This window comes from Colius striatus, chromosome 7 (genome assembly GCF_028858725.1).
Source record: "Colius striatus isolate bColStr4 chromosome 7, bColStr4.1.hap1, whole genome shotgun sequence".
Classification (NCBI taxonomy): Eukaryota; Metazoa; Chordata; class Aves; order Coliiformes; family Coliidae; genus Colius; species Colius striatus.
The window spans coordinates 42,066,590-42,088,222 of NC_084765.1; the positions used below are offsets into that span (position 1 = coordinate 42,066,590).

General features: G+C 45.5%; 1 protein-coding gene across 6 annotated transcripts in view; it reads right to left on the reverse strand.

The window, feature by feature from the left end:
• The window catches only part of MAP2K5 (mitogen-activated protein kinase kinase 5), a 136,393-nt gene that overhangs the window by 81,073 nt on the left and 33,687 nt on the right, over positions 1 to 21,633 (reverse strand). For all 6 annotated transcript variants that reach the window (XR_009819077.1, XM_062000028.1, XM_062000025.1 and 3 more), the window contains 4 exons: positions 10,630 to 10,669; positions 3,739 to 3,807; positions 3,562 to 3,643; positions 108 to 169 (listed from right to left, as the gene is read on the reverse strand). Coding sequence is in view for 5 of the 6 variants with exons in the window: in XM_062000028.1 (XP_061856012.1) it covers positions 108 to 169; positions 3,562 to 3,643; positions 3,739 to 3,807; positions 10,630 to 10,669 (253 nt within the window). In the remaining variant the exon portion in view is untranslated. The remainder of the gene's footprint in view (positions 1 to 107; positions 170 to 3,561; positions 3,644 to 3,738; positions 3,808 to 10,629; positions 10,670 to 21,633) is intronic.

A 21,633-nucleotide genomic window follows, 5' to 3' on the forward strand; every position in this document is an offset into this window, starting at 1 on the left:
ATCCTGGAAATGACTCAGTGTCCCAAAGGGCCACCTGTGCTCTCAGACCTGAGATGCATCACATGCACAATCAGAAACTGAAAGACAAAACAGCAAGAAGTACTTACAGCTACTGCTATCCTTCCCAGCACGTGCTCTGGAATTTTTCTATACACATCCAAAGAACCCCCTGCAGGGACAAACAAAACGTGCTTAGGTAATGCAAAATGAAATAGTGCCCTAGATTTGAAGCCACAAGGGTTTTCTAGGCCCTGGTTATTAATAAAAACACCATCAGTGATGTAACAATAACGGTTGTCAGAAATAACTGACCTTAAAAAGCTACCAAACTCAGAGTAAACACATGAAACAGTCCTCGGGTCCCTCTTCACTCATGTTACTTGTATTTTCTTGCAGCATTAATAATCCAATTCCTGTCTGAAAACAGTCCAAAGTATCCCAAGCCTTGACCCCCAAAACGTGGAGCTGATGTTACACAGTATCTGGGCACAAAGCTCAGTTAAAGCTTTGCTCCTGATGTCCCAACCAGTCAAAGTCTGGTTGAGACATCTACACTGATGTCTGAAAATGAAGAACAAGGAGCTCCTGGGCAAGCAGATACATTTTGCCAGTAAAGTCTAGTATGGGACAAAACTTACTGTCTGGCATAACCCTGTCGTGTCAGCACCACACTTTCATGGGGAAAGCAAGAAACCTACTCCTGCAGGGGGGCTGGACCAGATGATCTCTAAAGGTCCCTTCCAGCTCTACCATTCTATGATGTCTCCCCAATCCCCAAGGGACTGGGAAGCAGTGTCTCCCTTATCTTCTGTAAAGAAGATTCAGGATCTAAACAAAACAGTGTTCAAAATGTCCAAATTATTGGGAAACAAAGTAGATGTGAAATTGAGAATTGAAAGTATCCAAGTTAAATGCCAAAACAACCCAAGGGCAAGCAAATTACAGGCAGAGCATGTTATAGGCAACTTATTCAAGGCCTGATGTTCTTCAGAGTGCTCAGCACTGACCTAACCCTGCTCAGTACTGACCTAACCCTGCTCAGCACTGACCTAACCCTGCTCAGTGTGTCACAGAATCACACAGTCTCAAGGGCTGGGAGGGAGCTGGAAAGCTCATCCAGTCCAACCCCCTGCCAGAGCAGGACCACCTAGAGTAGGGCACACAGGAACTCAGAATTAAAGTACTTTAATAGACCAAACTGCCAAGTCTGGCCATTACACATCCCACTAAAGCCAGTTCTGTTTGAAAATGAAGGAAAGTCTCTTTTTGCAAGGAATCAGGAAAATGTGGCATTTTTCTGTGGAGAAAACAGATCTGCAGTGGGCAATATTTCCCAAAAATTCCAAATGTCAGCTCCCAAATCTCTGTGTACAGTCTGATAACCTGCAGCTCTCGCTGCTTTGAAGGGGAATTTAGTGAGTCCTCAGAGGGTACCAGGAAAAGAGGCCACAACACAAGTAAAAGACAGCACTACACCTCACCATCTCTATCTCAAAGATCATCTTCACTACAAATACAAAAGGGCAAAGATTAGAAAGCCTCATCTCACACCTCTGTGGATCTTTATGATCAACTGGCAGGAGGGAGGGTGACCCAGGTCAGTTCAATCTGAGTGTTTTCGTATTTGCAGACTTGGAGCCACTGGGCTTTTTGCTGCCTGTGGGTGCCTGTGTGTACCCCTAAGTCATGAGGCTCCCAAAAGATGCAGATCCACCTGGGTAACTCATAAAGGAAACAGCATATCACAAATCATGGGTATGGGATACAACAGGGCAAACAAGAGTCAGGGGATATGGACTCAGGAAATACTATAAACTGGCCTAAGACAGTAAAAAGGGATAAAAAATTGTCAAGGTTAAAGCTGTTCATCTGCAGGATGAGGAAGTATTTTATCTTCACCTCCATCCTTAAGCATCAAAATTAAAGGTCTGAGGGGGGGAAAAAGATGGCAAGGTCCCTTTATTTGCATTTTGTTCTTCCTTTAAATGATTGCTGTTGCTCTCTGCCAGAAGGAGTGCACAACATGAGGCAGAGCAGAGGTCATCTCCAGTATAATTCCAAGTAATTTGTGCATGGTCAGTAAACACCACCCTTGTGCCACATCATGAGGGATGCATACCCTGAAGGCTGAAATATTTTCAAACCAGAATTCAGAACTACAAGCATTTGTGTCTGTCATTTTTAAACATCTCTGAATTAGCAGGAGCACACACACTCCAGGCAGAGGCATGTTTTGGCATGAGCAGATGCTTCCTTACTGCGTGTGACTTGCTGCTTAGCACAGCCTTGCAAAGTCTTGAGTGCAACCGCAAGGGCAGAGCAGAGAAATGGCCAGTAGTCACACAGCATGACAAGAGCAAACAATTTGACTTGTGGGTTTTGTGGAAGAAATGGAACACTTTTTCATCAGATGTGAGAAATCTGAGAGAGTATTTGTACTTGGGAATGGGGCACTGTGATCACTCAGACAGAGGTAGGAGGTGTAAAGAGTAAGAGAGAAATAACAGCAATAAGAGACCATTTTAACAGGGAGAAAACAAAATGCACCATAAAACCCTTAAAGGGCTTTATCTGTGGTCCCCTTCAGACAGAAAGAAGCTATTCAACAGTGCTTGACGCTACACATTCGGCTTTGGAAATTCTTCCTGCTGGAAAGCCTTCCCTCCAGAGTAAATGATTTGCAGGATCCTTACTTCTTTATCTCCACTTTAAATGAACCTTTGTGAAAAACCTGGTTGGAGCACAAAGTGCTGGCTCATAAGACAATGCTGGTGAGAGCAATAGGCTGCTGCTCCTAACAAGGCAGTGCTAAGGTGACCGCTGTGAAGAGGGCTCTCGTGCACGAGACACAAGGGGACAGCATCTGTCATGAGACACACTCCTGAGAACTGATACACAGAGGGCAGCAATGATTATAAATTGCTGTAATCAGTGCACTTTTCCTGCCTTTTCTCCAAGAATGCCACACAGCACAAGGTTGCAAAGCCAAGTACTAATACACCTGCGTAATGACAGCGGCTTCGGATTGTAAGGGGATGCTGCTGGGCTGAAGACTCACGCTGGAAGAAACAAGAGTACACTCAAAAAGAAACTCAGTGCAGCACTGCTAAACAGCTGTGATGGAAAATAATTCCTTGCCTTGCAATTAAGAGACCATTTCCACTGAAAACACATAGGACGCTGGGTTAATAGATTTCTTTAAAAGAAAATCTGTTTTGGCTATCAAAACAGTGCAAGTGAGGAACAGCTGTTTTGTCAGTGAGGACAGATTGTATGGAAGATTCAAATATCAAGCCACAAATTAAAGCAGCATTTATTTCTGTTCTATTTACATTTTCAATAAAAGTAAGTGAAGTTACACTCGGGGAAAACACGGCACAACGTGGGGAATAAAACACCATCCCTACACCAACCTGTTGCTTAAAAAACCCCCCCAACCTGCAAAGTTATTAATGCTTTACATCTCCAAGCCACACTATTGCATTTTGCTCCATTCTGGAAGAGCACATCCTTATATGATTTTCCCATTGACAGACGTAGCACAGCAGACACACAACTCACCATCCATGAACTCTGTACACAACGAGATCCTGTTTTCTACAAAAAAAGCACCATAAAATCCTATGATGTATGATGAGTCACACTGCAAAAAGAAGGGGGAAAAAACAGAAGCCAGTTATAGAATTTGCTGTGAGAGGATCAGAAGCAAGAACAGTGAAAAGGAGGATATGTACACACCTTATAAAGGATTTCTAACTCTGACATTATCTGCTTCTGGAGTTCCAGTGTTATATCTAAGGGTATGACCTGAAATACAAACAAAAATGGACATTTGATCAGAGTTGACATCAAAACTGAGTGTTGCAAATAAAAACCTGAAGATCCATGTATTGATCAGGTGAGAAAAGGAAAGGGAGGAATAGGTGGGACTCATAAGCAAAGGAAGGAAATGAAAGGACAGACTTATTTATTTTTAAAAGCCAGGATCAAGTCAACCAAGTCATGCAGCCAGCTCTGCCCATGAAATACCAGGAGGTTTATGGTTTAACTGTTTCACCAGGACATGAGTTAGGACTTGGACAAAAGCCTCAAATGTAAAGAGCCAGAGTGGTCGCTCTGCAGGTTGGTGAACTCAGAATTACTGCTTGTTCACCCAAAGTGCAATCACCTCCCAGCTCCTGGTCAGCACAGGCTCCTCCTCATCTGCCCAGCAGTGATGCTTCTCGCTGCAGATGTCCTGTTCAAGGCCTGGAAGGCTGTGAGCTCAGGCAGGCTGTGCTGAACGTGCAGATGTTCACTCCAAGGGCTGAGGACTAGAGTAGTATTCAAAGTATCTCTGAATGCCTCAGCTGTGCCCTAAAGGAGAGTCTCTTAACACTATTGTTACAGCTTCAGCTTCTTTAGTATTTACCTCCTTCTTAATATAAATTCATAACTTTGTATGCAGCATGGAAAACTGTTAAATGCACTGAAAGAACACAGATGATGGCAGATGGTACAGAGGCTTAGGTAAACATCAGCAAAGCATTCCTCACAAATACAAACTACATCACTGGGAGTGTCCATGCTTAACTGCTGCTTCCTTCATCCATACTCTCATTTTTCACCATTTTGAGCCAAACTGCTAACCAGGACTGAAGTACCAAGTGCTGCAGTGAAGGTGAAGTGCACTGTCTGGAGTTGTGAGTGTGCAGGATTTTCAAGGCAGACTCTTTACAAGGATGCTGCCTCTGACAGAACAAGCATCGAAAGCCAACTTTTAACCAACCAACCCTTGCCATGATTGGTTATCTGAAGACTTGCACACCCAATATGAAGTACAACTATATAAACCAAAATGGACTCCACACACACTTTCTTTAGCTGTTACAGAACCACAGGATCTCAAGGGTTGGAAGGGACCTGCAAAGCTCATCCAGTGCCACCCCCCTGCCAGAGCAGCAGCACCTAGAGCAGGGCACACAGGGACTCATCCAGCTGGGTTGGAATGTCCCCAGAGAAGGAGCCTCCACAGCCCATCTGGGCAGCCCCTGCCAGTGCTCCCTCACCTCAACAGGGAACAAGTTTTGCCTTGTGTTTCTTTGGAACCTCTTCTGTTCCAGCTTGTCCCTGTTGCCCCTTGTCCTGTCATTGGCCATCACTGAGCACAGCCTGGCTCCAGCCTCCTCACACCCACCCTTGATGCATCTGTAAACATGAATGAGGTCACCCCTCAGGCTCCTCCAAGCTGCAGAGCCCCAGCTCCCTCAGCCTTTCATCACATGGCAGATGCTCCACTCCATCATCTCTGTGTCCCTGCACTGAACTCTCTCCAGCAGCTCCCTGTCCTTCTGCAACTGAGGGGCCAGAACTGGACACAATATCCCAGATGTGGCCTCACAAGGGCAGAGCAGAGAGGGAGCAGAATCTCTCCACCTACTGCCCACAGCCCTTCTAATTTATCCCAGGGACCTTCTTGCCCACGAGGGCACGTTGCTGGCTCATGCTCACCCTGCTGCACACCAGCACCCCCAGGTCCCTTTCCCCTGTGCTACTCTCTGTTCATTCCCCAGCCTGTGCTGGTACCTGGGGTTGTTCTTTACCAGGGGTTGTTCTGTCCCAGACCAACACTCTACACTTGCCCTTGTTGAATTTCACTTAGCCAGGCTCAGGCTGCTATCACACAGTATTTCACAGCTTAAGACTTTAAGCTAAAGGGAAACAAAACGTAGTCAATCTGCAGAATTAGCACAATAGATACTACAGGCTGCATATAGTGCTGACAAAACAAAACACAGAGAGGTCGTTTCCAAACACAGGCATTTTACACCACCCAAATCTGTCTAAAAGAGAAAACGATAACCTGTTTCTATCAAGACTTTGCTTTAGGGTTATTTATAAAAGCTGTCACTAAACTAGATTGTAAGTGTAATACAGGGCTGCCAAGAAACGTTTAACACACTTGTCTAGATCAATAATCATTTGCCAACAATATTTGCTTACATTTTTCCAGTGTGAAAACTTGAAATCATTTGCTAAACCCCATCACTGCTACCCACTGAATATTAACAGAACTTAATCCTGCCAACAGGATGATAACATTAAAATGTTCCCTCACTTAAAACCTACCCACAGTGTGAAATTTCCCTGCCTCCTTCCCTGGGAAGGCTTCGCCAACCTGAACAATGACTAGTTAGCATGATCAGCGTCAGATCCATCACTGACATCCAATCAACCAAGACCTGGCACGAGGAAAGGTCTCTGCCTGATTTGCATTCACTATAATTACACACAGACCCTGCATCCTAATAGTGAGGGTAACCTGGAAAAGCAGAGCTACCCTGTTTGCATGGATGCTGCAGGGTAGAGCCTACACAGGAGTGTAGTGCAATGGTGTGGCAGGCATCTGTCAGCACACAATCAGTCAGGGGGGATCACTGCCTCTGTGTAACTATTGTCCAGAAGTGTTTCCTTCCATCTGGACGTGTGAGGCTTGTGTGAATGGCAACACAGGAGGGACACCCATCTGATGTCAAGGTTGGAGGAACCTTGTGTTACTTACAACAGCACTGAAACCAGGCTGGATGTGAGGAGGAATGTCTTTGGTGCCAGGGCTGTCAGGCACTGGAACAGCTGCCCAGGGAGCTGCTGGAGTCACCATCCCTGGAGGGGTTTCAGAGCTGGTGGGTGTTGCACTGAGGGCAATGGGCTGGTGGGTGATGGGGCTGGGACAGAGGCTGCACTCCATGAGCTGGAAGGGCTCTGCCAGCTGAAATGATTCTGTGATTCTACTCTATGAAATAGGGGCAGAGAAAAAAATATCTGCTTTAATCTGCATTTTTAACCTCCATGGTCATACCCCTGATATGTAAAACTTCTGCTTAGGAAACAACTTTCACTTGAGTGAAACAACTCTGAAGCGTGTGTGAGCTGCCAGTGGGAAGCATGGGCTGGAACAGTGTTAGAGCAAAACAAACAACTCCACCAACAAGCCAAACCAAAACCCTCCAAATGTGGGGTCTCTTTTTGGTGATAATACACAGACTTGACAGGAGAAGGTGACCTTCTGAAAGCCTGTTGATTAAAATGCAACCTCCTGCCAAAACACTGCCACCAAGGTAAGAGAAGTTGTGGAAAAAGATCTGGCTGCAACTTCTACAGCTGTAACACAGGTGAGGGATTGAGATGTAACATTAGGCAATGAACTTCTCCAAATGGCACCTTTGGAAAGAGCTTTGTATTGAGAGTCAGTCATTCAACCAGATTTACTGGGAGCAGAGAAGTGAAACCCAACCAGCCCGGCGTGAAACTGCTCAACACATGCAGAAGGAGAGTTTTTGAGCAAGTCTGCATCACAAACCACAACAAAAGCCCAAGGAAGAGATGGGCTCTGGGCTGAGCAGTGCTTCCCAGCCTTCAGTGCCTGCCAAGAGGTAACTGTGCCTCAAGGATGCAGCGGAACAGGACTAGCACAGGGATGGGGCCGAGGGTGACTGGGGCTGGCAGCTCCGAGCTCCAGTGCCTGCCCTGACTTCAAAACCAGCTGAAATGGTGCCTCACAGGCAGAGCTGGAGAAGGGGGCATTGAAATGTCAACGACACGGTGGTGCTCTGGGCTTCAGCGAAGGGCTGCAAGCACTCCTGCACATCTTCCTTCCCCAGCTGCTGCCTGTAAGGCTGCAACCACTCCCAGAACCCACGTGAGCCCGAGAGTTCACGTGAAAAGGGTTAACTTTCGAAGGAGGAATACCTGAGCGTATTTCCTCAGCTCTCCACTACACCTCCAGGACAAATAAGGATGAGTTGTCAAGTTAAATACAAGCAGTCAAGTGACTGAATTATAATTTACTCTGTGCTCAATTTAAATTAGAGTGAGGCTATTAAAATATACAGTATAAATACGGCAATTCATCACAAGCTGTCATGGATGACTTGATCTATTTGCTGGAGTGGCATACGTTCCACTAAAGGGAACGAGAGGAAAATCACAGGTCAAATTAAGCTGCTGTTCTGTTTTAATTCGCTTATTTAATCTGCGGCGACATAATTGTCTTTTACAGTATGTACAACTCAAAGGAAATTTGGGAGTATTACAGTCAGTATACAAATGATTAATCAAATGGTCCATTTAAAATGCTAGCTTAAGAGCAGGAGAAACTCAAAGCAGTGGAAGAGCAGCCATCAGGCTGTGTATGTTCAATTGTGGCGTCTGGATTTCTCCCTCTAATTAGGAAAAGAAGTTACTTTGGAATAATCCATTAAATCCTCTGCACATTATCTAGCTGTGAAGTTTACATAAAGCATGCAATGGCTTTGCTTTGCTCTGTAACACAGCCATTGCTTTGCTTTCCTGTTCAATACATTTGCAAGATTATCTACCAGCTGAAAGCATTTTAATCAACAGGTTTTTTGAAGGTTGCCTCGTCCTATCAAATCTATCAATACCAAAAATTAAAGCCCCCTACATGGAGAAATGCACCTTCACAGATCCACCCAGCTATACTGTTAGTGTGGTAATCCTCTGTCAAAGCATCTGATCCGGGTGAAGAGCACGTCAAGATCCCCACCCTCATTTCATCGCTGGGTATGCCGAGCCATGGAAGTGCTGGGTAACGTTCTGCACAGAGCAAGCCAGAGGGATTACTCCTACCACTGACCTTCAGCTTGGAAGGGTGGTATGGTAACTGTGATAACACACACATGTTGAAATCACACCAACAAACCAGAATTGAGAGTGACAGGCCCACCATGAGGAAGTATCTACAAGAGAACCCAGTTTCCCAAACCTGCAGGATGCTAATTATCCACGAGGACAACCCGAACCCTTGGACTCTCAGGGAAACAAGGAGGGGAGATTGCTGGGGGAAAAGGCTTTTTGCCACAGGGAGGTGATTTCAATTAACCTTGTGAAGGGTGAACTCATTTCCTCTCGTGCCTGTGTGACTTTTCTCCTGCTCCACCTCCTCTGATGGCAGCTTGTGCGGGCATCCCCAGCCCCAGGGCAGCGCGGGGCAGGCACGGAGCGGCGATGCCAAGGAGCAGTGGGGCTGGCACACGAGATGCTCTCTGGAGAGCTTGATAAAGACTATTTGAGGAAGCAGCAGAGGAGGTACCAGGGACACACAGCATCCTCACACAAGCCCAGCATTTAGGGGAAGAGCATTTTCAGTTCCACAAGGGAAGCTGTAACCATAAATACTCTGTGGTGTTAAATGCTCTGTATTTTTGTGCCTATCTCAACTCAGAGAACTCCCACCTTTCTCTGACTGCTCACAACAGCTTTACAACTGACAGACACCACTCATAAAGACTTCTTCAAGGTCATTTTTTTCAGAAACTCCTTCAAGTGACATCTATATTCCACAGAACCAGAAGTTATTTGGATGCTATTTCAGTTTCCATGTTTCCCACAGGTAGGGAATCATTCTGAATCCAGTAGTAAGCATTCCCTTTTCTCCTCCAGGGCTGAAGGGATTCACCTGTGCGATCCTTGGGAATGCAAAAACAATCCATTGTATCTGACTGGAACTGTAAGACAACCTGAGCCCAAATCTGAAAGTTGACCATAAATGTAAATGTTGCCTGGTAAATAGAAATGCTTCATTTGAAGCCTTGGTAGTGTCTTACATCTTTAAGTTCCACTTCACGCCAATTCTGCTGGCAGCCAGCAGTTCCCATCACTCCTCCTCCCGCCCTCCTCTCTCACCTCTGAATCCTTTCAGTGTAGCCCAGTTTTAATGATGAAAGATAACAGGGGGGAAAAAAAAGAGACAAAAAGCCCATTTTACAGTTTTCTAAGTAATTATTCCATAAATGGAATAATATGGACTGGGATTGTATGAATGCAACAATTCACTTGTTTCCTGGAAGTCTCTGCTGCTTTAACAAAAGAGCCAAGCTCAAGGAACTTTTTTGATGTGTTAAAAGGGCACATTTCAATATTTTAGTATAAACTGCATTAATAATTTAACAGATAAATCTACCAAATGACATACAAGAGTTGCCAGATTGTGTAGCACAGCTTTAACTGAACTTTCAGGCAAGGCTGGGATTTATCTGACCACATAAAGCCTCCAGTGTCCAGCCTTGCTGCAAAGAATGCTAACAAGGGGAGGAAAAAGAAGTTGGATAAAAAACATTCAGGGAGGGGGGGTGTTAAAATAAATAAACCTGTTAAAGCCACAAAGTCTCCTAGGAAACCAGAATATTATCCCAAAGACAACAGGGAAATCCTATTTACTTAAAAATGAGGTTGCAGAGACCACTGAAGAATATGCCCTTGGGGACACTTTGGCATTAGCAGAGGAAGGTAGATGCTGACACCCTGTGACCTTTGCAGCCCTGCTACTGTAATGCTGGGCTCAGGATGGTGCAACCAGAGAGGCACAAACCACGGCTGCACTTGGAGATTCCCAGGGGAAGACACAGTGGTAGCCACACACAGAGCCAGGCAGTTCCCAGGGGAGAAAACCCAAGTTCTGGGAGCTCTGGGGTTGTTTGGAACGACTATATTTATGGGCTGGAGTTTTCCTGCATAAACAACGTCGACTTTAATGCAATAAAGCAAATGGAAATCTAGCAATCAGAGGGAGGGGAAGGAAACCAAGGTCAAGAAAGAATGGAGAGAAAGAAAATTACTGTAATATCTTACCTTTACTGCTAGTGTTTTTCCACTGGGGACGTGATATGCCCTGCATGAGGGAAAAAATTAAATAACTGGAGATCACATAAAATTACCTCTATACATATGTGCAACATGTATCCACTGATTTCACAGAAAAATGACTTGAAGCCGAAACGTTTTTACATTAAACCAATCTCACATCGTGTTTCTAAAGAAAGATTGATGAGAACAATTGGTCAAAGGAAAATACCTACAACGAAAGCTTCTGCCAGGGCTTTTTGAATCTGCATGTTGAGGACTTTGGTACAGCACAAGAGTAAACTTGTATGTGTGAAGGTATCCACTTGCACACTTTCTTCTGGTGAAATCAAATCACAGGCTCTAAAGGGTTGGAAGGGACCTTGAGAGATCAACTAGTGCAACGCCCCTATATCCACTACTGGGAATCTTCACGGAAAAGAGGGTTCATCGTGCAAGTTGGCCAGTCCTACTGGTATTTTCAGTGGTAAGGCACACTGAGGCACACAGCTACACCAATTAAAGTCACAGCTGATTCCTTTTCATAACCTAAGGGCCCACAGAAAACAGGAGCAAAATGAGTTTTCTGCAGCTGTATTTCAGGTTAGTGACTGTTCACAGGGTCACAGAAACTCAAGGGTTGGGAGGGACCTGCAAAGCTCATCCAGTGCAACCCCCCTGCCAGAGCAGCAGCACCTAGAGCAGGGCACACAGGGACTCATCCAGCTGGGTTGGGATGTCTCCAGAGAAGGAGCCTCCACAGCCCATCTGGGCAGCCCCTGCCAGTGTTTCCTCACCTCAACAGGGAAGAGGCTTTGCCTTGTGTTTCTTTGGAACCTCACTGGGAACGCTCACCTGTGCCCAAAACAACGTTCCACGATATCTCAAGAGTGGTTTGTCTTAATTTCTGCAGTCAACCATTTACAACAGACTACTTAACAATGACTTCTGTATTCCTGACCACAAACTTGTGAGAAGACGAAAAGGCAGGTGAAAAAACAACGTCTACTAAGGCTCCAATGTAATTCTGCATAAAAACAAAACCATTAAAGGTTTTCCCCTTCACTAGTTTCATTGTCTCACACTGATTTATGACCCTATGCACAGTAATGTCATATACGTGGCACTAACTTTAAAGAACTGTAATGTTTTACCACTGTCTACCTGTAGCAATTATCACTGGAGAAGAAAGGCTTTAATAAGGGGGTTCTTTTTGCATGCAAAATCATACACAAGGTACAGGGTGAGACTGTTCTTTATATCTTATTTATAACCCTGAGCGCTTAGGTAATTTCTGTTAATGGCTCAGAAGTTTCTACAAACTTCACCTTAATTCAATAACTGAGGGATAAACCAAGAGGCATTTAGCTTTCAGGGACAAATGTGGTTTAAAATGGTACACCAAAAAAGAATCAGTGTTCCTTAATATGAGTGCATCAGGCAAAAAGGGAAACCGTCAGCATTCGGACTGGAGGCTGAATGCAGCATCAACGAATCCAAGGGACTGAATGAAATCTGCTCTGACTATGGATGAATCAACAGTGGCAAAACGTTATGGGCTCTGAGATCAGCAGAAATGATAGGAAGCAAATGAACAGGTTGGGATGGCATGCCTAACGTCTGTTAGCTTAATATGGGCTGCGCCGGACAGTTTGGCGACTTAATTAGCTTGTCAAGAAAGCTGATCTTTTTTCCATAAGAGAGATCTCCTGTTTCCAAGTGAATTAAAAGGGAAGACTTGATTATTTAATTATGATGCACGCTAATTCATCCGTGGAAGTTTGGGTTAAGTTTCCAGCAGAGGGCAGATACCTGGTTTGGTTTACAGAGCACTGACAGTACCAATTTAACATTTAATTATCGCTGAGAATTGGATCACAAAGGAGATACCGTGCCCATGGGTGCTGCTGTCCAGTGGCTTTGCAAATGCCATGCTACCTGGGAGGAAAGGAATTTGTTTACTCCAGGCTGATCCTGCATCTCGATTGCCCTGACCTTCCTCAACACAATAACTGTAAAGTGATTAATGAACTTTGAATGGGAGCTTTGGTTACACCAAAAGACAACCCTACACCTCTGTGGTGTTTTAATTAACAGCTAACACTTCAAATTAGTCTGTAGTTGCTACAGTAATTACCAGTTCCAATGAGTGTGTAGGGAAAACGGGGTGGGGTTTTTTTTGGTTAGATATTATGGAGTTGGAATTGATCATTTTTGGTTACAGTGAGCACAGCTAAAGCCTGAAGATTTAGTACCTTTACAGAGCTGCAGAAGGATGCACTGAAACAAAAAGTAAAATCCCGTGGAATAATGTGCACAGCATGAAGAAAAACCTACTTTTTGTGCATCCTGCACCCCATCAGTAAGTCTAGGGATGTCTACGAGGGGATCCAACTAAAATTCATACCCTAGCAGTTATGGCAAGTCTCATCTCAAGGGCCAACTCTCACACATTTCGGCATCACCTCCAAAAGTAAGTAAACAAACCCATCCCTGTAGAACCAGATCATTAGAACAAGATGCAAAAGGTTCCTCGGAGATGTTGCACATTTCAGTGAACACACACTTAAAAACCTTCCAGGATGGCAAACGATGTCGCCTAATAAACAGTCACAACTACTCCTCTAGCTGGGAAGGCATTTGAGCAGTGCCTAACAGGAAAGACAAGTGGATGTTAAAGAAGAGTGAAAACAGTTGCTAAATAGCTGCTGAACTACCAAAGACAAATGTAAACACTAGAAATTAAACGCACTGAAATGCAAAATATTCAAGGCAACCACTGTTTGCAGCATCTCACGCCTTGCAGAAACCAGCTCCTGCAGAAACCAGCTCCGGGAGGGGAAAACAAACTCATTCTTCTGCTCTTATTGTCGGGGTTTGTTTCTGGTTTGCTTTTGACCCACTGCAAAAGCTGTTAACAGACGACTGAGAATAGATGTCTATAAATCTTTTGTTGTTATGGAGAAATCGAAGAGCCGGTATGACATCAGAGACAGCCACCAGCAGCAAGCACAAGTTTAAGAAGTCATTTTGAGCACTTGATGCCAGTGTCCACTATAAAAAAGAACCTAGAAAAGTTTATTAGCAGTACCCGGTGTTGGGATCAAGGTATTAATTAAATCCAAGTTTTAATAACTCAGCCTGGTAAGGCTCCTAATAACATTTTTTTTATAGGTTTCAGAAAAGTAAGAAACCTTCAGGGAAGATGGGAGCAAGAAAGCAGCAACTCGGATCTCCTTGGAAAAACACTTATTCCTGCAAGAGAGGCAGCGTGGTGGAAAGCACTGAAGGAGCTCGGAGAAACTGGGAGGAAATGGAGCAAGAAAGTTGGAAGTTAAGACAGAAAGGAGATGAGGGCTGGGGTCCTTCCTTCCCCCCTGCCCTGGCACTCTGTGCTAAGGTGAGGTGGAGGAAGTGGCAATGTCTCCTTTGGGGAAGTTCTCAGGTTGGATTAAAGCTGCTGCCTGTTGTGTAAGAAAAGGACAGGCAGAGCTCAGCCCCCACGGATCCTGACACATTCCCACGTGAATCTCTTCCCTCACATTCCCACTAGAGTTCACTCCTCCCAGCCCCTGCACCCGTTGCAATGAACGGCTTCTAAGCACGACTGGCACAGTTGTTCAAATGTTTTATTAACCTTGACTATTAAACGTATCCCTAGACATTTAAAGCCCTGGAGGGACTCATGTGAGCCAAGTCGTTTAGCACAGCTTTGTCTCCTACACTCTGTCCCTGAAGGAGCCCAGTGGAGGCAGCTCGTCCAGCTCTGTGGCAAAACCCAGGTTGTTCTGGGGAGGAGGGAAGACGGCGTGAGCCAACGTGCACTCTGCTTGAACAAAGCCCTCCAGCTAAGCCAGAAAAACCTCTGATGGACTGCTGAGTACAGCATGTGCATCCCTTGTGCTCGAGGAAACAAAAATCAATATCATGGAAAACTAGAAGAGGGCTTTAGGGGAACTGTCAGCTCCTCAGCATCTCTCTTCCCCGTGTACAAGATGTGTTTCTACAGGAAGGCAAACTCAAAAATGAAAGCACCAGAAGCAGCTGGTCTCTGCTTTCAAAAAGGAAGAGAAACGTAACTGAATTTCACATTGCCTGCTTTGTCCTTCCTGAGCTCTACTGCAAAGAAAACCAGAGAAGAAAGGTAAGACTCCTTGGCTAAAATCTCTTTGTGGAGTAAACCATCCTAACATGTAATGCTAAAAATTTCACGCACTGAACATGGTGAGTTTCTACTCAGCTCAGAAGTAAAATAAACAACATCAACCAAACACAACATGCAAAAGCTTCCTAATAAATATCCTGGATATCAAACGAAAAATTCCTCTTTCAACTTGCTGAGACAACACTTTATGTTCTCCCTGTGAGAGTTTCTACCCGAAGGCACTGCGAGGAGCTGCGTCACTTGCTGGGATCGTGGTGTCATTTCTTCCAGGGCAAGCAAAGAACTAACTTCAGGTTTCAACACACAGGCACTCAAGAGAAACAGCAATTTCAAATCAGTTTCCTGATTTTTAATGGCAAAGCATTTGCCCACATACGAGTGACTTAAGTAAAGATGGTCACACCAGAACTGGGTATGCCAAGAGCTTCCTCAAGCGGCTTTCCCTGATACACACAATCACTTTTTACTACAAACTGAGCTTACTGCTATCTGAAAACACAAGATAAATGCAGTCTCTACCTAGAAGCAAAGAGTCATTACAATCATTCTATCATGCTGCTCATGCTGATGCAAGGAAGCACTGCAGCAGCCTGCAGCAGCCCACCACGCACAGGATGCTGCTTCCCCTCTGCTCACTCTGACCACCGCCATGTATTTTTCTGTTTCTCCCCCAACTGCCACAGAAACAATTTCTAACCAATAAGATATTCCTTGGCAAGACCAAATGATTCAAGGGAAAGCCATGACCTATCTGCTATGCCAATGAGTCAGTCACTTCCCTCCCTAGGAATATAACTAACATCAGCAGATCCGACAAAATGATGTACTGCTGGCACCATCGCGTCAGCCGCGTGCCCGCGGGGAGGCAACGCTCCCCTCTGCTCCAGGCACCAGAGAAACCTGTGGCTAATGCCACCAAAGCTCTGCTGCTGGCTCATACAAATTGTGTGCCACTCTGATAAACAATGCTGTTAGTAGCTGAAAAGGTGGCTGAAAGGGACCTCTGCACACCACTTAATCCCATCTCCCTGCTGAAGCAGGACTACCGCAGTGGATGAGCTCGGCCACAGCTTTTGTCTAGCTCTGTTCCAAAAGCCCCAAGGATGGAGATCCCCTGCTGCTCTCATGCCCTGCTACAGTGCTGCACCACCTTACTTCTGAAGAGGTTTCTCTCAGTGCCCAACCTGAACTTCCCAAGGTAGCAACCTGAGGCCACAGAGTAAAAACAACAGTATTTCAGGTCCTTTCTCCCAGACGCGTTTCCCTCTGCTTCACACCTTGCCATGGGCTCACTACACACACGTGTTAAAAACATCACGGCATCACATCACTCCACAAGCATCACAAATACTGTTCCACTTCCCCATACGTGCATCGGCTCACCCCTGGCACTGCAGAGGAGGTCCTGCAGACACTCTCCTTGCTCGATGCACAGAACACCACCCGCAGAAGGGCTCTGGGACTGAGGCAGAGTGTTTCCTAACAGAAATGAACATACACGTGGAAGCCCTTAGGTTCAGAGCTAAAAGGTTACCACCAGAAGCAATGGCTGTAGCAAGCAGCACCTTCAGATGGAAGGTGCTTCACTGAATGAAGTCAAACCGAGCATTTTCCTGCCCTTGGAGAAATAACTCAGAGCAAAATGACTGTGCTGCTGTCGTGCAAGATGAAAACAATTCTCTAAGTGTTATGCACTGCAGAACGACATGCCAGTCACCAGCTGCAAACTATATGCAGCAAATCACCCACAGATTTGCCTTATTGTTAATTTCCCCCCTCCCCCTTGGTTTTTCTCCCCAGTACTGCAACTGTCTGTCGTGCTCCTGGTCAGACACTGGCAGTCTAATGATGGAATTGTCACGTACTCCAATGGCCATCTAAAGAAACAGATTCAAATTGTTTCTAGGAAATAAACACTTTGACAGTTGTTGCCTTCTGCAATAGACAAACACATTAGCCTGACTCTCTGGCTGTTAAAACAGGAAATCCAAAGTGCACAGCAGTTGTAAAAAGGAGCTTTTATGGGGACTGTGCTAATTCAAACAGCAATCTACCCCAACCTCCCCTCTATCTAAAATCCCATTACAGATGCTTGAGTACTGATTGCAAAATGATTTGTTGTTCAAGTGGAAAACAAACACAAAATACTTGTGTCTAAATTTTAAACTTTGCAAAAGAGTAAAATTGGCACTAGAAGCTGCAGAAAGAAAATGCCAGATAGCAAAATGTCTCACTTAACACATCTCTGTGGGAATGAAGCAGCTTTGGCATCCAAGCCTAAGCACAGTAGAATGAATCCCTCACCTCTTCTATGCTGCAACCTACTACCACTTCCATCTGTCAGCACTTACACGAGTCTTCCTTCCTCGCTGCAGCCAAACGTTCAGGGTCAACCTTTGCAAACTGGATTACAGTCCCCTCCCATTGCTATCCAGTCCCCACTCCTTAGAGAGACCTGTACAGGCAGAGAGGACTAAAGATGGAGATGGTTTAGCCTTGACAAGGCTTGGGGAGGCCGTGGTGCCGCCACCATCACCAACACTAGGTCACTACCACAGCACCAACCCAGATCAGATGCAGACATAGTAATGCATTTCAGCTGCTGGCTTTCAGGTAGCTGAAAGGACAAAGGCAGCAGAGCGGTCATAAGCTTAGACTGACACAGACAGGCATTATCTGACACAGCATACAGCCTGCCAGCACAAAGCCAACCCATCACAGCTTTAGGAAGAAATCTCAAGCAGAATGACCCAAAAAAGTACGTCACATCCTATGGTGACAGCAACTTCGAGGCTAAGACCCCTCCATAAGGAGACCTAAAGCTGCATCTTCTGCATTATCAAACCATTTGCTCATGAGAGATGTGTTGCTGACACTCACAGTGTAACAACCACTAAGGAAAAACAGAGCTGTTGAGGAATTCAGTACGGGCCAGGAGCAGAAAACAGAAGTAAGCAGAGAAGCAAAAGTCCTCTAGGCATTCACTGCAGTAGCTGAAAGGGGGTTTTCTTCTAATCATGGTTGAGTTGCAAGCAGAAAGTTACAGTGTGCCATTCACTGGTGGCATCGAGATGCCATGGCGATGAGCAACATGCCAGAAACAGTTGTGGCATTGCCCCTCTTGCACAGCTCCTTGCCACCGTCCCTAAACCAGCTGAGGTGATGTAGTTACACACTGGAGCTGGGAAAGGCTGGCTAGTCCTGGTGATGACCAGTGGATATCTGAGTAGGTGGCTTTTAGCATTTTGGGCGAGCATTTTCAAGAAATCTGGGGCAAAAGAACCAGAAAAACCAACATCAACCTCACCAGTGTCGTTACACCCGCTGTTCTGCACAGAGACATCCAACAGAGGTCGAGGAGACGGCCAGAAACACAACACAATGGCAAAAAAAGGGATTCCTACTCATGTTCTTCTGCCCTCCATCAGCACACTCACTCCTCTGAGCAAAAGCATTATCTAACAGAGCGTTCCACGTTAGGGAGCAGTCGGTGCCTATGAGCTTGGCAGAGCTCTGCTGTGGCAAATTCCACCAAACCTCTCCTACCAGGCGTGTTCTTTGTAACCAAGACACACGTGCTACGACCCACCCTGGGGCAAGCTGCTCCTGCTTCACCTCACTCACCGGTTACACACTCAAATGTCCAGGATTAGGGCTCGCTTCACCTTCCAAGCTGTGGGCACACAAGGCAAACAAACCAACTTTAATTTAAGAATCACCCAGTTTCTAATTAAACAGCCATAGGCAGCTGGCTGGATACATTTTAATCAGTTTCAATAACCTATTGATTGGAAGCTGAAGCTTAAAAATTAAAAGTAAAAAGATGACCGGGGAATTGTCCCATCTCAGAACAACAGTAGAACCCTCTGTAAATAACTCCTCTTTTAACCATCAGCTAAATGAACACTTCAATACTGCAGCACAAAGTCTTCTGCAAAATTACTTTAACTAACAAGCAGAAATTTATCAGCTTCAGCCAAAATCAATGCTGGAATCAATTTGAACACTGGTTGTGTCTAAAGGGGCTCATTGGCAATTTAGGGAAATTACACCATGTAAATGCCTGTGCTTTAATTGAACAGTTTCATCAACTAGGCTGTGATTGCTGTCCATTCATTTATTTACTTCCACTGCAGCTAACATTCTGCAGAAGAATGCTTTTTGTCAGACTTGAAGGAGGTGCTTTATCTTCATTTTATGCACTTTTGTGCATAACACATCACAGATTTTATGAGGCAGGCAAGCGATAGCCGGGGTCAAAGGAAACAAGTGAGCAGCAATCACTGGTCAGTCTTGTTTAAACTGCAAGGATAATGTGCAGGGATTCGGTGGGGTATTGCTAACTTAGTCGAGCTATTACCGTTCCAGTGCTTCCCAGTGTGACTAAAACCAAAACAAAGCAGCAGAAACAGAAAATGACTGCAGTCTGGGAAAGGAAATAAAGGAAAACGCCTCCACAGGTGTAACAGGAGAGCGCAGGAGGCCGCGACCTTCGGGCTCCACACGGCCACGGATGCGTCTCAGCGCCAAACTAAACACTGAGCCTGCCTGGACTTCCTTCAGAGCTGCATCTAGCACCAGGCTGGGACAAGCACTGTGTACAAAACACGGTGAGAACCCCCTCTGGGACCGTGTGCCCTGGTCGGCCGGCTGGGCTGGGAGGCTGCAGAGACGGGCTCTGTGTCTGCGCTGGCTGCTGACCCTGCTTTGCCACCTTGGGAAAATCATCTCCCTCCCTGGCTCCGTTTACCCTCTGCCACGTGCAGAGGATGGCACTAGCCTGCTTTGCCAAGGGGCCACAATAATCTGGATGTTCAAGATGGGCAACTTACTGTTATCCTACTGCATCTTCATATGGAAAACAAGAAACAAGCGGAGAGAGGAGAGCAACAGCTCAGCTTAGATTCGGACTGCCTTCCAGCACCATCTGAGGTGTGTGACAGTTACTGCTTTGAAAGAACAAACTGGGACTACAGAGACTCTTCTGAGGGAGCTCCCTCATGACAGCACCAGTGCCCTGCATTAAAAGCCACAAGGAGCAACCTTGCCGAGCCAAAGCTCCTCACGGCACCAATCAACTCTGACTGCTCCAGCACTATTCCAGCAAACAGAGCTAACTAAATGGCCTCCACTTCCCCTTGCTGGCAAATGCAGACAGATGTCCTCCAGCTTCCTTGCTCCAGAAGTGACACCACTTTTCCCTGCTAACATTAGAGGATCTGCAACGTGCTTGCAAGGCACAGTTTGCAGGCTGTCTTACAAGACATAGCAACTTCCCAGCTGTCTCGCCGTGCGCTATGTTTAATCCGCTAATGGGGCACCCCAAGGTTGGCTGAGATGGGGAATAAAGGAACAGGCATATGCTGGAATGTACAACTCAACCCAAGAGCAAAATTGATCAAGTAAATTGCTCAAACAAATTAAGCTTCCTCATCTACCCCTATTTTCCCTGGCTATACAACTCTTCTGGGTGGTGCATCATCAACAGCCACTTCTCTCTCAATTACTAACTTAAAGGGAAGCCTTCTGGTATGACAGTGTTTTGCTAAGATGATAACCAGCTCTCCCTTTCCTTCCCTCTCTCCCAGATACCACGTAACTCCACAAATTAATTAGGGCATCACTGGGACCTGATGTTTCTTTCAGTGTACAGAGCGTTCAGAGTTTGCTGGCTGCTGCTGAAGACTCTGCTCACAGAATCCAAAGATCCACAAACCCTACACAACACACAGAAAGCCATTATCACCCCCCTCTTTCACTGAGGGCCTCAAACATCTCCCTCCTCAATAGCTACAACTGCAAAGCAAAGAATTAACAGGAAAACACCCAAGTTTTGGTGTTATAAAGTCATGCTTTAGATTGGCCACGTGAGAGAGGCTTCACAGAGTAACCACTTGCCAATGATAGATACCACAACCTTGTAATACACATAAAACTAAGGATTTTAGGTCACAATAATGTAATGTAGCTACACCTGAGACAGGCTGGCAATGTGCACACACCCCATCACAAGCCAAAATGCCGCCCTCCTTTCACTGAAGGAAAAAGGAGCAATCTTACACAACAGCCTCTCAGAGCTCTGCACTGATGGAGCTAAATTCAGTCTCTTTTGGACCTACCAGTGGAAGGTTTTTTCCCAAATCTGCATTTTAAGCAAATACCCCAGGTGTAGTGGTGTACAGATGCTTGGTGCTGCTGTGAGGCAGCCCGAACTCTGCACCCTCCATCCTACCGGCTTCTATGAGATAGCTGATAAGACAGGCTGAGCTGGAAAGCTGGACATGCACCAGTCTAACAGGGCTTCCTTCTCAGGTCAAACCTCCACGAAATAATGGCAGCTGTGAGTTGCCAAAAGTGTGTTAAATTGGACCTGGGATCCTCTACAGAAAGTGGAAACCCCTGTTACTGGTGTAAACTACCTCCAACCACTGGCCAACAGGAAAGACACTGGAGTGCTCTCAGTCCTTGTTATGGCAGCTTTCACCACTTTTTGGACAGTCTTAAGACAGGGCACACGCTGTCCAATATGCACCAGTGGAAGGATTTTTGGTGTGTGACTGCTTGTATGTTCAGAGGTACTTTCTGAATACCCAGTTTGGGATTGTTTGTAGGTTCTCACACGTTTCTGGCAATACAAGCAACCAAAAAGCACCAACAATGAACTGGTTATGCCACATCCAACCCTTTACATTGTAATCATGCCTTAATTAAGAAAACTGTGCTTCAAAGGGTAGGGGGAGAAAACCAGGAAGTCAAACAAGTATCAAATCCCTTCTTTTTAGAGGAGGAAAAACATTCAGATTCAGCAAGTTCTCACTACAAATATTGCTATAAAGTATTGATTTTTC